This window comes from Papilio polytes, unplaced genomic scaffold (assembly GCF_000836215.1).
Source record: "Papilio polytes unplaced genomic scaffold, Ppol_1.0 DF823691.1, whole genome shotgun sequence".
In the NCBI taxonomy this organism is placed as follows: Eukaryota; Metazoa; Arthropoda; class Insecta; order Lepidoptera; family Papilionidae; genus Papilio; species Papilio polytes.
The window spans coordinates 25,599-40,260 of record NW_013525513.1 but is presented as its reverse complement, the minus strand read 5'-3'; the positions used below and the strand labels follow the sequence as shown (position 1 = coordinate 40,260).

The window sequence follows — 14,662 nt, the reverse complement described above, 5'->3', positions numbered from 1 at the left end:
TATACTTAAAAGGATGCTCCAACAACTGTTTAAAACTTTTGTATTTATTTTTCAAATAAACGAATTTATTATTATTATTATTATTATTATTGTAATATTGCCGATTGCTACAATTTTTTTATTATCTATTTCGATCTCGTCTCTAGCAGATATCAGGCTGTTTTTGTTAATTTCAAACTGTACATCGCATCAACTACTTTAAAACTTATATTATATTTACTACGTCATTGGAATTATTTATAATATAGTTTTTTAAGAAATGGCTAAGTACAAAGTGGTTTTTATTAAGTACAATTTATTGTGACGCTATACGATCTGGTTTTCCTTAACGTTGGGATTTGCCTAATTGTAAATTCTCATCTAATATGCGGGCAATATACTCGTAGACCAGCCGTTATTGTTTTTAAATATCATATAAAGAATTGTCGAGAAATTCTATGGGAAAGTCGACGGTAAAACAAAAATATACTACATTGCGGTATTTACCAATATCGACCTATATTTCAAACCAAAGCAAAACTTTAAGACAAAACGAATAATTTGTTGTCTTATATCATGGGTTTTAAGGGCAAAGATATAACCTATACACATGAATTAATTTTTAATACAGTATAGCTTAAATAGTAAACAATTTTGGAGATGATATAAAATCTTAGCGATTGAAATAATTGTCAAATGACTTTAACAGAAAAGCAAATGCGCATGGTATTGTAAAAAAATAAAAATTGATTCAAACAGTCTACGGAGCTGCTGGGCTAGGTTGACTAACGAACATGTCAGCTTCGTTGTTAGTTGCAAAACAATTGAAGATGGGAATTTGAACTGTTAACAAATGCGTCATAACACAACAAGCAAAATCCCTATTATTGCGTAGTACTGCAAAACATTTGCGATAAACCGTAAACAATGTTCTTAACCTAAAAGGAGGTAAATGGACGTTCAATAAAATGTCAATAACACATTACACGTGATAATGCAAGAATAACAAGACAACAAATTATATCCTGTGACGTCATGCAAAAAATTACTAAGATACTACTACTATTACTGTAAATGATTATGTACTAACAGTTACCCGCGAGTTTGTCCGGGCGGAATTAAAACTATATAAAATTTAGTCTGTGTTTTAGAAAATGTTCTAAACCTATACCATTCCTGCATATAGCCGATTTGGAGATACCTTCAAACAAACATCAATCTATCCCAACTACCACATTTATAACTAACTTTTGCTCGCTACTAAGCCAGCGTGAAATTAAAAAAAACCTCAGTAGCCTATGTTTGTATGCTTTCTTCCAGAGTATGTTTACAACTTTGTCCACATTCCCATGTCGACTGATTTTTGGCCTAACCCAGATCCTAAACATTTTTGATAAGAAAATACGTTACCTTAAATACATGAAATTACCAAGTTTATCACATTAACCCCTTCAGATAACATTAATAATAACTTGGGAATTCCGAAACATATTTATAAAGACTGATAATTTAATACACAATAATACAATGATTTGATCCCCATTTTGTTCATTTTTAATGTTAGATTTTCTTTCAAAATTACATAAGGTATGCTGTCCATTGTAACGTATTTCTGTTTAAATAACGATTCAAGAAACATGTTGCTGTCTCCGCTTTAGCAATGATAAAGAGAAGGATGACGTTTTTGTATGTGTTAACAAACCCACAGTTTGAGATATTTTTGGACAGTATCATGTAAAGCAGATTTTTTTGTAAAATACAAGTAAAGTTGTAAATCGTTTAACGCGTTTCTTTTTTTTATCTTTTATTTTTTCTTTCTTATTCCATGTACATATATATGTTACAAAACTACACAACAGTACAGTCCAGTATACTGACTATGTATATTTACAGTACAGTTTTGTAAAGAATTTGTTTCTGTTTTCTCTTTTATTACATTTTTTTTGTTTACATTGAATAAATTGTTAGCTTTTTGACTACTTTGACGTATTCTGTATTCTTGAAGGTTGTTAGTCTGTGCTATAAATCAGTACCATTTGTCATAATTTGAAATAGCGATACAAGCTTTGTAATTGTGATCCAAAACATTATTTAAAATATTTATGACATGGTTTTAAAATGTCGTAATTGTGCTTGTTATGTTAATAATCGGATAGTAGTCGGATGTCAGAATAAGGGTGTTGCATTAGCTCGACGACACGACGGCCATATTGGTAAGGTATTCTGTGCAAATTGGAAGAAAACATAAGAGGTAATGAAGACTATATTTTATTAAAGCGTTAACATGGCTGTGACGCCCATAAAATGAAATGTACCAATTTATTTTATAATTATATGCATAGTAAGTTTAGAAAAGGTACTGTTTAATTATATTTTACGTACTTTATAACTGTGAAAACAGAGATACCTTAATATCTTCCTCTACGTAGTATCGACCCCCGTAACCTTTAATTGACCTCACGATAGTCGATATATCAATCTACATTTTATTAAGAATTCACAGAAGATAACGAGAAGTAGCGTAACTGGATTTCTGATTATATTTTAATGATTTTAACAATAATAATTTAATAAATTAATAATACTGGTAACGTTAGACTTAGTTCACATATTTGTTCATCATTTATATGCAGGATAATAATAATAAAGTAAAAAAAAACTTCTTCGACGATTCAAAAATGGAATTTCATTCTCATTTTTGGTTACCATAAATCGTCTTTTGTTTCTACATAATTTAAATAGCGGTAAACGTATTGCAATCTAGAGGTTTTAAGAATAATGAGTGGAATGTCATCAAGTTTCTTGCAAATTCCACATACTATTTTAGATTTACAAAAATAACGATTGCATGAAAGCAGAACAGGATACAACTGTTTATCTTCCATCGTTATTCCAAAGTTTTAGCGATAGCTTAACCTAGAACACAAGGTCGTTAGACCAACTCTACAATATAACATTGCGTTGTTCAGTTTTTTTTTTTCAAATAGGAAAATACTTAGAGAATGATTCTTATCATTTAAAATAAAAAAACTCAATTACTTTTCACGCGTGATTCGATGCTTTTTAAACCAGTCAAACTAGTTTGTCACATCATAACTTTTGTCTCAATGCAATGTACCACATTGTTCTTCTTAGTAAGCTTCCTAGCATTATAATAATTTTGTTGAATTATATTACCAAGTGTGTAGAAGTAAAACAAATACAGTTACAAATACTTGTTAATTAAAGATCGAACTCTAATCACTCACTCACTGTTTTGCTTACCTAAGCTATCGTTTTGCTGTGTATTGCAAAATTTTATGATTAAATTGATCGATTAATTTTGGACAATTTTCACGCAAAGTGTTCTGTCTTGTTTCACTTAACGCTGCTTTTACTATCAGATTCAAACTGCTTAACCTTTAATTACCTTTTATTTACTTTTTATAGTCGTGTTATAAGTATTATTGAAACTTAGGTAAGGCTTAAGATGTGAATATGCAAAAAAGTAGTAAAACGGGTTACTCTTCAAATGTCCTGTTTATGCCGAAGGTACGTCCTAAGAGTGACTCACGAATATATACTAATTGAGGTACCAATTGGTTTACCACCGTAATACCCCGTAGTTGTTTACAAAACTTTAATTTTAAAACCCACTCAAGTGATTTGCAATATATTGCGGACCATAACAAGCTGTTCTTGAGAATAAGAAGCAATGAGGAAAGTAATGAGTAAACAGTAATTATTACGACATAACAATTACAATGGTTAAGCTTATTTTGTTAAAAAGAGTTTTAAATTCTAAAGTATGTTAATGTTGTGATAATTAGCATTTAGTCGTAAAATATGAATAATAGGAAGTGACTTCATCATATAAAAATCCCTTAAATTCCTTACTTATTAATATAATGACTATTAATAACAACCTTTCACCTGTTTAATAATTTAAATAAATACTTATAAACATGTTTATAACTCACCTAAAAAAACCACGAAACAAAAACTCAAACTCATCTTGCAAACACAAAACAAGGAAAAACCTACGATTGGAAAAAAAACCCGCTCTCAAGGTGCCACTAACCGATGAATTGCTTTATTCAACCAATACTATCAATATACATAAATGAAATATATTATTTTAATCACTAAAGTCTATTTATGTAATGTTTTACACTTTTTTTTATCCTATCCGCATTTTTATAGATAAATACGACTGCACTTCTCAAAGACCTAAACTGAACTGATGTGCTTACTTAAATTACGCTCTTGAACGTTACGTTTTATCATAACCTGTTAATAATAATTAGTATTGACGTTATTCAACTTGAAAATGATATTTCTCCATATCTATATACAAGAATAGAAATCTTAAAACTTAATCTAATAGGAAATTATGCTGTTTATAATTTAAACTTAAATTCCCCAGTACAATTCCGTTTAGGTCTACGATTTAGCGAATCGTCTATTTACTTTATCAAGTTGAGGCCAAGTGTTAGATAAATAAATTGTCAATGTCCGACAAAGGATGTTCTATATTTAGGAAGTCAGATTAAATTGAATTTGCTCACAATTACTATTAAAAATTGTTTTTCATTGGACTTCATTTGGTACAGCCGTGAAAACGGGGCGTAAGCAGAGATTAAGGGCCTGTCCCACCAAATTGTAAATTGTCTGATAACAATCCAACGTGTAAAATATGTGATGGAAATATCGAATTTCGTTACCTTATCTGACAGTGACATTTTAAGCTATCCGAGCCTCTATCAGCCAGTGGTGGCACAGGCCCTTAGCCTATACCATTTAGCACGATCATGATAAATCTTACCTGTTTCTTGGTTTTGTTGGTTTGCGAATCCAGATTTGTCCAGTCACATTTGTTTGTGGTATACAAATAACAGAGCGTCAGTGACACTTGACTTGTAATCTTAGTCTTGACTTGGAATCCCGCCATGTAGCAATGTTTCCGAATTTCATATGTAACTAAATAATGTACCCGACATACGGTGAAGGAAAACATCGTGATGCAACTTGCACATATCGGCACAATACACAGTATTGTAGTACTAATGTACTAGTTGGTAGTATGAGTGTTGTAATATAGTAATTAGGGAGACATATATGTTAGGTATATGGAATGAAAACAAGAATTGATACCCACATTGCCTCTAACATTGTTGAACTTTTACAAGACGCTTAAACTTTTGTGGTAACAACTAGTAAATCCCATAGTACTTCAATGATAACTGATAACTGAGATGACTACGTCATAAATCCAGTCATCGCTTCACTTTGCGGTTTTCCCATACAACACGAATAAGTATGCCAACAAGTTATTGTATATTTTAACTTAAGGAAACCTGTTTTTAAGTTTAAGACATTGTCAATGTCTACCTGACTCAATGATAGTACTAAAATTTCGAAGAAATTCGTTACATCAACAAAATTTGTTGGTGTAGTTCACGCCCGATGTGACCACTACATATCTGATAAAAATTGCTGACGTTATTAACACTTTCTGGCAAATGTTCATGCTAAACCCTATACATGTAAAAAAAATTAAGATTTGACATAATCTTAAATTTAACCAAACAAAACGTTTAAGTAGAATTAAAAGATTTCGTCGGTGGCTCAGTGGTTTAAGCATTTCTCGTCACAATGAAAAAAAAGTTTATAACAAAAAGCTTATTTTACTTTTTCCTAATTTAAATAGATTCTAAATTTGGAAATACGAAATAATAAAAACGCATCATTTAAAAATAAATAATTCCTTTATTTATGTCGGAAATTGTTAAAAATTTTCGCATTTTACAATGTTTAAATTACAAAAAAAAACATTTAAACAAACATTTTAAGTTAACGAAAATAACAATAACATTTATTGATTTTAACAAATTTTTACTTAACAATTTTCCATTCTTTTTATTATACAATTTTGCGTTATTTTTATTGTAACACATTTCCGTGAAGCGTGTTTTATACATATACAATTTTTATTTTATTTAGAAAAGAAACAAATGTCAAACGCAATAAAAATTTACAGAAAATTTAATATTACTAAGGAAATAAGAGTTTTAAAGGTAATTTGGAATTCATTCATTAATTTTAATCACGACAATCTGGAATGTAGAAAGGAAAATATTTTGGTATTTAAGGAACCTCAAATTTACAAATTAATGTTTTACTAAAAAAATGCCTTGTGAAAAAATAAATTTTAATTTTAATCTCCATAAAAAAACAAATGCCCAAAACAAAAAGAGCAAACATATAAGTTATAACACGGCTAAACTCACGTGATAACATTCGGTGTAGGCAGCGACAGTTTCGAACCCTTTGGGGGTCCTTCGTCACTTCGGTTCAAAACTGTCGGTGCCTGCACCGAAGGTTGTCACGTCAGTTTAACTGTGTTATAACTTATATATAATATTATAATAAAGCGTAAACACACACTTCTTTGTTGCCTAAGGTGTCAGTAATTACAGCATATTTTTTAATAATTCTTTTTTTTGAAAAGCCCTACACTTATGTCACGCTTTAGGCTATATATTTCCACGCCATTTAACTTTGGGGGTAAATATTTTGGATAAAAACCCTAATGCGGGAAAGAGACCATCAGTTGCTGCCAACATCAAGGAAACAAGATTGCCAAGGTTTGTCATGTCATGTCAGTTTGACATTTGTTATTGATAATTTGACAAATGTAAACAATAAAATAAAATTTTCATAATATAGTGCGGATGAAGCCGCACGGGAACAGCTAGTATAGTATAATATCTCACGAAAGTTTTAATAAGTTAAGAGCAAACAGTTTAATTTATATACAAGTTTGTAATAAATTGGGATAAACAGTAATTCTTAATGCATTTCAACATAATATTTGAATCCCATCTTACTGACAAGTATTCGATAAGCATTTTAATGCATAAGAATTTAAAACAGCAGTTTAAAAACATTAAGGTCCTGTCCCACCAAATTGTAAATTGTCTGATAACAATTCAACGTGTAAAATATGTGATGGAAATATCGAATTTCGATACCTTATCTGACAGTGGCGTCATTTTAAGCTATCTGAACCTCTATCAGCCAGTGGTGGGACAGGCCCTTAGTAAAACAAATAAAACAATATTATATAACTTTTACAAATACTGAGTTTTGTACTATTACTATGGTTGGAAACATGTTGGGTCTTCCCCAATGATAATAACTCGGTTTTACCTTATTTTTACCCAAAAATAACCCAAAAAAGGCAATGGAGCTTGAGAATATGAGCAGCTAGGAGATAGTAAAATTCCTAATAGATCTAAAAATAGATTTTAAAATAATGAGCACTTGATAGACGTAGATTTCATATTACTCTGAAATATTTATACCAAAATTTACATTTAGATGAGATATTTCTTTATCTTGTCACTTAAAAATAGAATTAAAAATAATTTGTGACATAAAATTAGTATTATTGCACAAACATTAGTCGATGGGTTTTATGGCGACGAAAGATAGGTTTTGGCTTACAAATAGAAAAAAACATGTTTTGTTGAATTATTTTGAAGCCATTGCGGAGAAAAATGATATTTGAGCATAACTTTATAAACAAAAGTAAGAATAGAATACAATTAAAATTATGAAACAATGTTTAAAAACTATATTTCATGAGTTTAATAATGATTACCAATAATGTATGAAATAACAAGAATTTATGAAAAGCACCGAATCCTGGATATACATATTATCCATAAATGGATATCCGCAATGGATTCTTAACAATTCAACAACAGTTTTAACCTCATAACACAAACGAGAAATGTTACGTTTTGCTGGGTCTTGTGAAGGTTTCTGGTGTACTTGTAAATAGAACTGTGAAAACCCATAGATGTAGGCCAATCTGGGAATAAAATACAAATAAATTAATAATATTATATTCAAAGGAAAGGAGTTTGGGGATAAGATCCCCACCCTAAATACTTTCAAGTGAATTTAATAATTACTTTTTTTTTACCCAGTATCGATAAATCCCTTTGTTTTAAACTATAAAATAAGGTGTTTCAATACATTTTGACTTTAACATCTATACTTATTATAATAAAGCGTAAACACACACTTCTTTGTTGTCTAAGATGTCAGCAACTACAGCATGTTTTTGAATATTCTTTAGACATTAAACTTAAGGGGTAAATATTTTGGATAAAAACCCTAATGTGGCAAAGAGACAATAAGTTGCTGCCAATATCAAGAAAGCAAGATTGCCAAGGTTTGTAATGTCATGTCATTTTGTCATTTATAATTGATAATTTGACAAATGTAAACTATAAAATAAAATTTTCATAATTTCATGCGGATGAAGCCACACGGGAAAAGCTAGTATATAATAAAAAAAAACCTTTTATAACGACCGTCGCTGAATATGACGTCATGCGCGGTACATTTTCCAAAATTATTAAATAACTTTCTAATTATAAGCGCCAATAGCCTAATGGTTTGTGGTACGGACTACCGATCTTGCGGTCGAGGGTTCGAATCCCGCCATTCGACTATCGTCGTAAACCATATCCTAGCACAAGCCTGGAGCTTAGTTGAAATGGTTAAAGAAAATATTAGTGAATTAACAAAAATCTAGTAATATTTAAAAAAAAATCTGCTATAGGTATGCTATAAATTTGTAGAACTCACCATATAAAATATAATAAAGACTCGCAGCACGGGGTAGCGGCGGCTCATGTGTCCGATGCGCAGCGACATCTTGGCGAGCGTGTCGGCGGGCGAGTAGCGCCGCGGCGCGGACACCACCACGCTGTGCAGCGGCGCGCGCGCGCCCGCCTCCGTGCGGTACTTCGTCTTAGTAACACCATTATATCAAAACATCACAATTTTATGTAATCAATGTTTATGCATGTTAAGTTGAAGCATGATGAGTTTATCTGTAATTGTAGCTACATAATTCCATGTGTGTTTGGATTACTAATTATGTTGATAAGCCTAATTTAAATCTATACTATTATAATAAAGCGTAAACACACACTTTGTTGCCTAAGATGTCAGCAATTACAGTATATTGTTCAATAGTTCTTCTTTTAATAAAATGGTCTGCACTTACGTCTCGCTTTAGGCTATATATTTTCACGCCATTAAATTTATGGGTAAATGTTTTGGATAAAAACCCTAATGTGGGAAAGAGACCATAAGTTGCTGCCAACATTAACGAAGCAAGTTTGGCATGGTTTGTCATCATGTCATGTCATTTTGACATTTGCAATTGATAATATAACAAATGTAAACAATGTAATACAAGTTACATAATTTCATGCGGATGAAGCCGCACGGGAACAGCTAGTAAATATATAAATAAATAAACAACACTGAAATGCTAGAAACCAAAGAGTAGAAATATATAGACAAGACAGAGTAAACATTTTTACACTGGTACTAAAGGTACTATGTTGTCTTTAGTACGCCACCTCATGTCTTTTTAAATGTATCAGTTATGTTGTATTGCAAGGACAAAAATAGTCGTTTACCTGTAATTTATCCAACTGTATCCTGAGTGTATTGTTATCCGCCAAAAGTGCTTCTACCTTGCCTTGCTTCTGCACCAACAACTGCGACAGATGTTGGACCCTTTCGCTATCCATTGCAGCCTGCGTATCATCACAACTTAACTATTTTTTTTTAAAGTAAAATAAAAACTACCAGCTTAGTTAATGAAAGTATACATTTTTAATCCTGAGATCCCTTTTCCATTACTCTCCGTAAAAAAGCGATCAAAAGAAAAATAGCGTGATTTCGGCACAGTTTCGGCCAAAAATCTAGTTACGGTTTCGGACAAAATGTAGCCTATACTATAAATTAGTGAATTTTCGAACATCGCCATTAGTAAATTATAATCCGAACATAAATTAAAACGGTTTTGATACGTCGATTAAAAACATTGTATATGGAAAAAAAAAATTAAAAACCCACTAAACTTCAATATACAATCGTAATATGAAATGTGTTTTAGAAAATTACGGTTTCGGTTTTAGCCAAACGTTTGGTTTCTATTTTGGTTTCGGCAGAAAAACTAGTTTTGGTCGGACACTATTATTTAGTGTATATTCATTCATATGTTCTCATGCTGTTTATTATCAGAATTATCTACTAAAGGCATAAAAACGAGTGTTGCTTAGTAAGACTTACTTGTGCCACATCATAATCGGCGACATTAAGCGAGCTGACGTCAGAGGTGGGCGCGCTCTCACTCTCCCTCATGTTGGTCAACTCCGCTTCTTTAGCTTGCAGCGACGCTCGCAGCTTCGCGATAGTCTGCCCCATCTCTACGTGCATCGCTTTCAATTCCTACATACAATAGCAACTATATTACATTTGCTCGGGACTTCGTCTATGTAAATTTTAAAAACATAGCCTGTTTCTCAGCTTAGCTTTTTAATGATGAAAGAATTTTTGAAATCGACCCAGTAGTTTTTGAGTTATTATACATACAAAAATCTTATCGTCTTTATAATATTAGTATAAATCTTACTAATCTTACTATCTTACTAATCTTACTAATATTATAAATGCGAAAGTTTAGATGAATGGATGGATGGATGGATGGATGGATGTTTGTTAGCGTTTGTAGCCTAAACGGCTGAACGGATCTCCATGAAATTTGGCACAAGTTTAGAGCATAGTCTGGAAGAACACATAGGCTACTTTTAATCCCGGGATAAGTTACGGTTCCCGTGGGATTTATTAATTTAGTTTTTTAATGTTTACTCGATCATTCTGCAACGGTTCAACATATCTTATTGAAATTTGGCACAGATGTAAAACAAAGTCTGGAGTATACATGGGATAAGCTTCATCCCCGACGTGACCGGTTCCCGAGGGATATGTATGATTGTACGATTTATGTAGTTCGTATGTTTTCTAATACCACGCGGACGAAGTCGCGGGCAACAGCTCGTAGTATAGATAATTAATATAAAAATTTAAAACACAAAAATGACACTGTCATCACATTGACAATCAATCTAAAATAACGAAGGAGAAATAGTTATTATTTATATGAAACTAATAAACTCAAAATCTTCTGGCATTACAAAGTTACATTATCACCAAGTAACATATGTTATGTTAATATTTATTACTAACTTTCGCCCGCGACTCCATCCGCATGGAATTAAAAAAAACAAAGGTAAGTAGCCTATGTGTTCTTCCAGACTATCCTGTACATCTTTACAAAATTTCATCGAAATCCGTTCAGCCGTTTAGCCTACAAACGCTAACAAACATCCATCCATCTAACCTGTCGCATTTATAATATTAGTATGAAGTATGCTTACAAAAGATAGTATACACAAACTGACCTTTCCCAGGCTAACAGATTCCATTTCAGCCCGAGTCCTCGCTGACCGTTCTTCCTTCAATGCATCTCGTAATGCAATCACAATCCTCTCCACCGCAGAGTTCCGGGATACCATATCACCCATTGACGATTTTATCCTTTCACTCTCTTCCTTCACCTTTGATATCTGTTCTGATAGATCGTCCCGTTCTTCCCTAAAATATCACAAATTATAATATATTAATGTTTATTAAGAAAGAGGAAATTATCACCAGGGTTTATTTCAAAATTACCACTGAGGATTAAAAACTATAATTTTACATTATTTATTTAATTATTAATAACATGTAGCACTTTATTGTTTAATCATACTTCATACTAATATTATTAATGCGAAAGTTTAGATGGATGTATGTTAGAGTTTTTAGCCTAAACGGCTGAACGGATTTTGATAAAATAAGGTGTGGATGTAGAGGATAATCTGGAAGAACACCTAGGCTACTTAGTTTTGTTTTTTTTTTAATTCCACGCGGACAGAGTCGCGGCCGAAAACTAGTAATAAATAATAGTAAAATTATTTAGAAATGTAAACACCTATTAGGTATTTCATCTAATTAGAATTTCATTTATTACTTCCACTGTAGTATCTGTATTGTGCCAATGTAATAGACAACAAAGCTTTTTTTCCATTATTATTTGTAGCTTATAATACTCACTTTAAAACCTTCATCTGTTCAATCAATTGTTTTGTATCTTCTGCCAGATTGGAACCTTCTCTTAGTTTCTTAATTTCTTCATCTTTAGAGAAAAGCATACTCTTCACTCTCAATTTATAACTTTCCCAGTCTTTCTCTAACCTACGGCACTCGGATGTTGATTTCTCTAGACTACCTTGTTGTTCACTAATCACACTTTGCGCATGTCTCAATTCTGCCTCCACCTTAGATATGGCTGATTCCTTTTTATTTAATTCATCATTTAATATTTTGTATCTGTAACCCAAAACATAAAATTTCAAATCTTACTAATATTATAAATGCGAAAGTTTAGATGGATGGATGGATGTTTGTTAGAGTTTGTAGCCTAAACGGCTGAACGGATTTCGATGAAATTTGGTATAGATGTGGAGGATAGTCTGGAAGAACACATAGGCTACTCGCTTTTGTTTTTTTTTTTTAATTCCACGCTGACGGAGTCGCGGGCAAAAGCTTGTATTTACATATTACTACTAGTTATTACATTAAAGGGACCAACAGAATATAACTGGCAACAAAGAAAAAGAAATTGACTATCTTTAAAGACAATTTTAGTCAGTTAAAATAAATGTTTAAGCTAATCATGCTTCTCAAACGCTTGTTTGGCGCTCTTGCTTGCACATTCTACTCAGGAACGTAATAGTGCCATGCTTTTTTGTGCAGCCAGCGTTCACCACTTTATGTTATGTCAAGTGTTTACCAATAATATTGTTCTTTATGACAATTCTAGCCCAACCAAGAATATGACAACCCTAGCCTGGGTCACTATAATTGGTTCCTTTATTACATCACTTTCTAATGTATGGAAAGAAATTTTTATATTTTTTACAATATGGCAAGGGTTTTTATAATTCTAGTTAAACTATAAACAATATTATATGAACTGATTTCTATAGGTTATTTTAACTATTAGGCTATTGACACTTTAACATATTTGAGTAATACTTACTTCTCTTCCAGTTGTCGGTTACCACTTCTAAGCTCAATTGCTTCTGCCTCTAGTTCATGATTATGCTCTTTATTCTTAACATCCGAAGTACTAAGATCTACGACCTTTTGTTTTAATTGATCCAGCTGTGACCTTAGCATTTCATTATCTACCTTCAAGTTACGAGCATCCAAGCCTTCATTGATTGGTGAATTTTTGTAACGACATAGATCTGGAATGTACAATCACATAAATATTATAAATGCGAAAGTAACGATGGATGGATGGATGTTTGTTAGCGTTTGTAGGGTAAACGGTGAAACCGATCTCCGTGAAATTTAACACAGGGGTAGAGCATAGTCTGGAAGAACACATAGGCTACTTTTTATCCAGGGAATAGTTACTTTTTCTGTGGGATTCATTGATTTAGTTTTTTAATGTTAAACTACATCCCTTAAATTAGTGTGATTATATATGTAGCTATAGCATGTAAGTGTAGAGAAATTTATTAAATATGTATTTCTCAAAATTATGTTGTGATTGCTGACATAACAAAGTGTTTGCTTATGCTTTATTATATAAGTTTAAGTATAGACAAAACTGTACTTTCTTTTTTAACATTACTACTAACCATCTTCAGTTTTCCGTAATCTATCCATCAGGTCAGATAGTTCTCTGTTCATAACATTAATTTCATTTTTCAACATTGCATTTTCCACCTCCAGGTTCTGCACTTTATATACATTATCCATGTGCAAAGAGCTCACATCACCGGAAAAAGTATTTCCTAAAAATGATGAATTCAAATGATAAGCCAATCTACTTTGTTTTCATAAAATTTAAAAAACAAAATCACTATTTCCTAAGTTTGTTTTAAGCTTTAACATATTCAAACTATTATAATACAGCTGACACTCTCCTCTATTATCCATTAGCGGCTCCAGGCCATGAGAAAATAGACATGTGTGTTAGCCATATCAATATTTATTAATATTGTCTCATGATTGTTTAAACAATTTGATTAAAAGTTCTATGAAAAAATTCTTACTTCTTCTTCGTATTCCAAATTGATCCACAGCCCAATCAATGGGTTTGTTTTCAATCCCAGAAAATCTAGGAGAAATAGGCGACGAGTTCACCAAATTTGATTTTCTTACAGGAGATTTCATTTTCACTTGTTCTTGTGATTTATTTTCACTTGTATACACATTAGGTATAACTATTCTCTTTTTTACAGGGGATGGAGAACGATCCATTTCGTAATGAATCTTTTTAGGCGCCCAAAGTGGTGGCCGTCTATTCTGATTCCTGGAGTTTTCACTATGAGACCCATGGTCATATTTTTTATTTTTTATCGCACTATGGTTTCGTAATGCTGCACCAGTCTGTTCGTCGATATTGTTGAGGAGAGTTTCTGCCTTGCCGGCGAGTTCCGTGAACCATGACATTGAAAATATTTGTTTAGATCCTAAAAGGAAAGTTTATAAAAAAATCGTAATGTAACAGTGAAGATTCTAAGTAATGGTATAGAGATATGTTTCCGTTCTTACTGTGTAAAAGTTATTAAACGTGATTTGAGATTTGTGGAAACTTTCTTGCATAATTTAGGAAAATACTGAAATCATCACTCCAAAAAATTTGTTTTCTTTCTTGGTTATTTGACATTGACAAATTCATAAAGTTGACACTGACACGTAAACGTAA

At 31.9% G+C, this 14,662-nt stretch overlaps 2 protein-coding genes across 2 annotated transcripts in view; both read right to left on the bottom strand.

Annotated features, from left to right (window-relative positions):
• Positions 1–4,207, bottom strand: part of LOC106104033 — an 18,614-nt gene extending 14,407 nt beyond the window's left edge. Inside the window, exon 1 of the mRNA XM_013283971.1 lies at positions 3,939–4,207. Coding sequence (XP_013139425.1) covers positions 3,939–3,972 — 34 coding nt within the window. The 5' untranslated portion in view covers positions 3,973–4,207. The remainder of the gene's footprint in view (positions 1–3,938) is intronic.
• A 2,803-nt stretch (positions 4,208–7,010) lies between these two features.
• Positions 7,011–14,642, bottom strand: LOC106104097 (golgin subfamily A member 5). Its single transcript, XM_013284042.1, has 10 exons — positions 14,509–14,642; positions 14,007–14,426; positions 13,590–13,745; positions 12,980–13,190; positions 11,992–12,267; positions 11,298–11,490; positions 10,126–10,284; positions 9,468–9,587; positions 8,623–8,787; positions 7,011–7,837 (listed from the first exon to the last, which is right to left on the bottom strand). Exons 2-10 carry the CDS (start codon positions 14,404–14,406, stop codon positions 7,760–7,762), a joined length of 1,758 nt encoding a protein of 585 aa, XP_013139496.1. The 5' UTR covers positions 14,407–14,426; positions 14,509–14,642; the 3' UTR covers positions 7,011–7,759.
• Between the last annotated feature and the right edge of the window lie 20 nt (positions 14,643–14,662).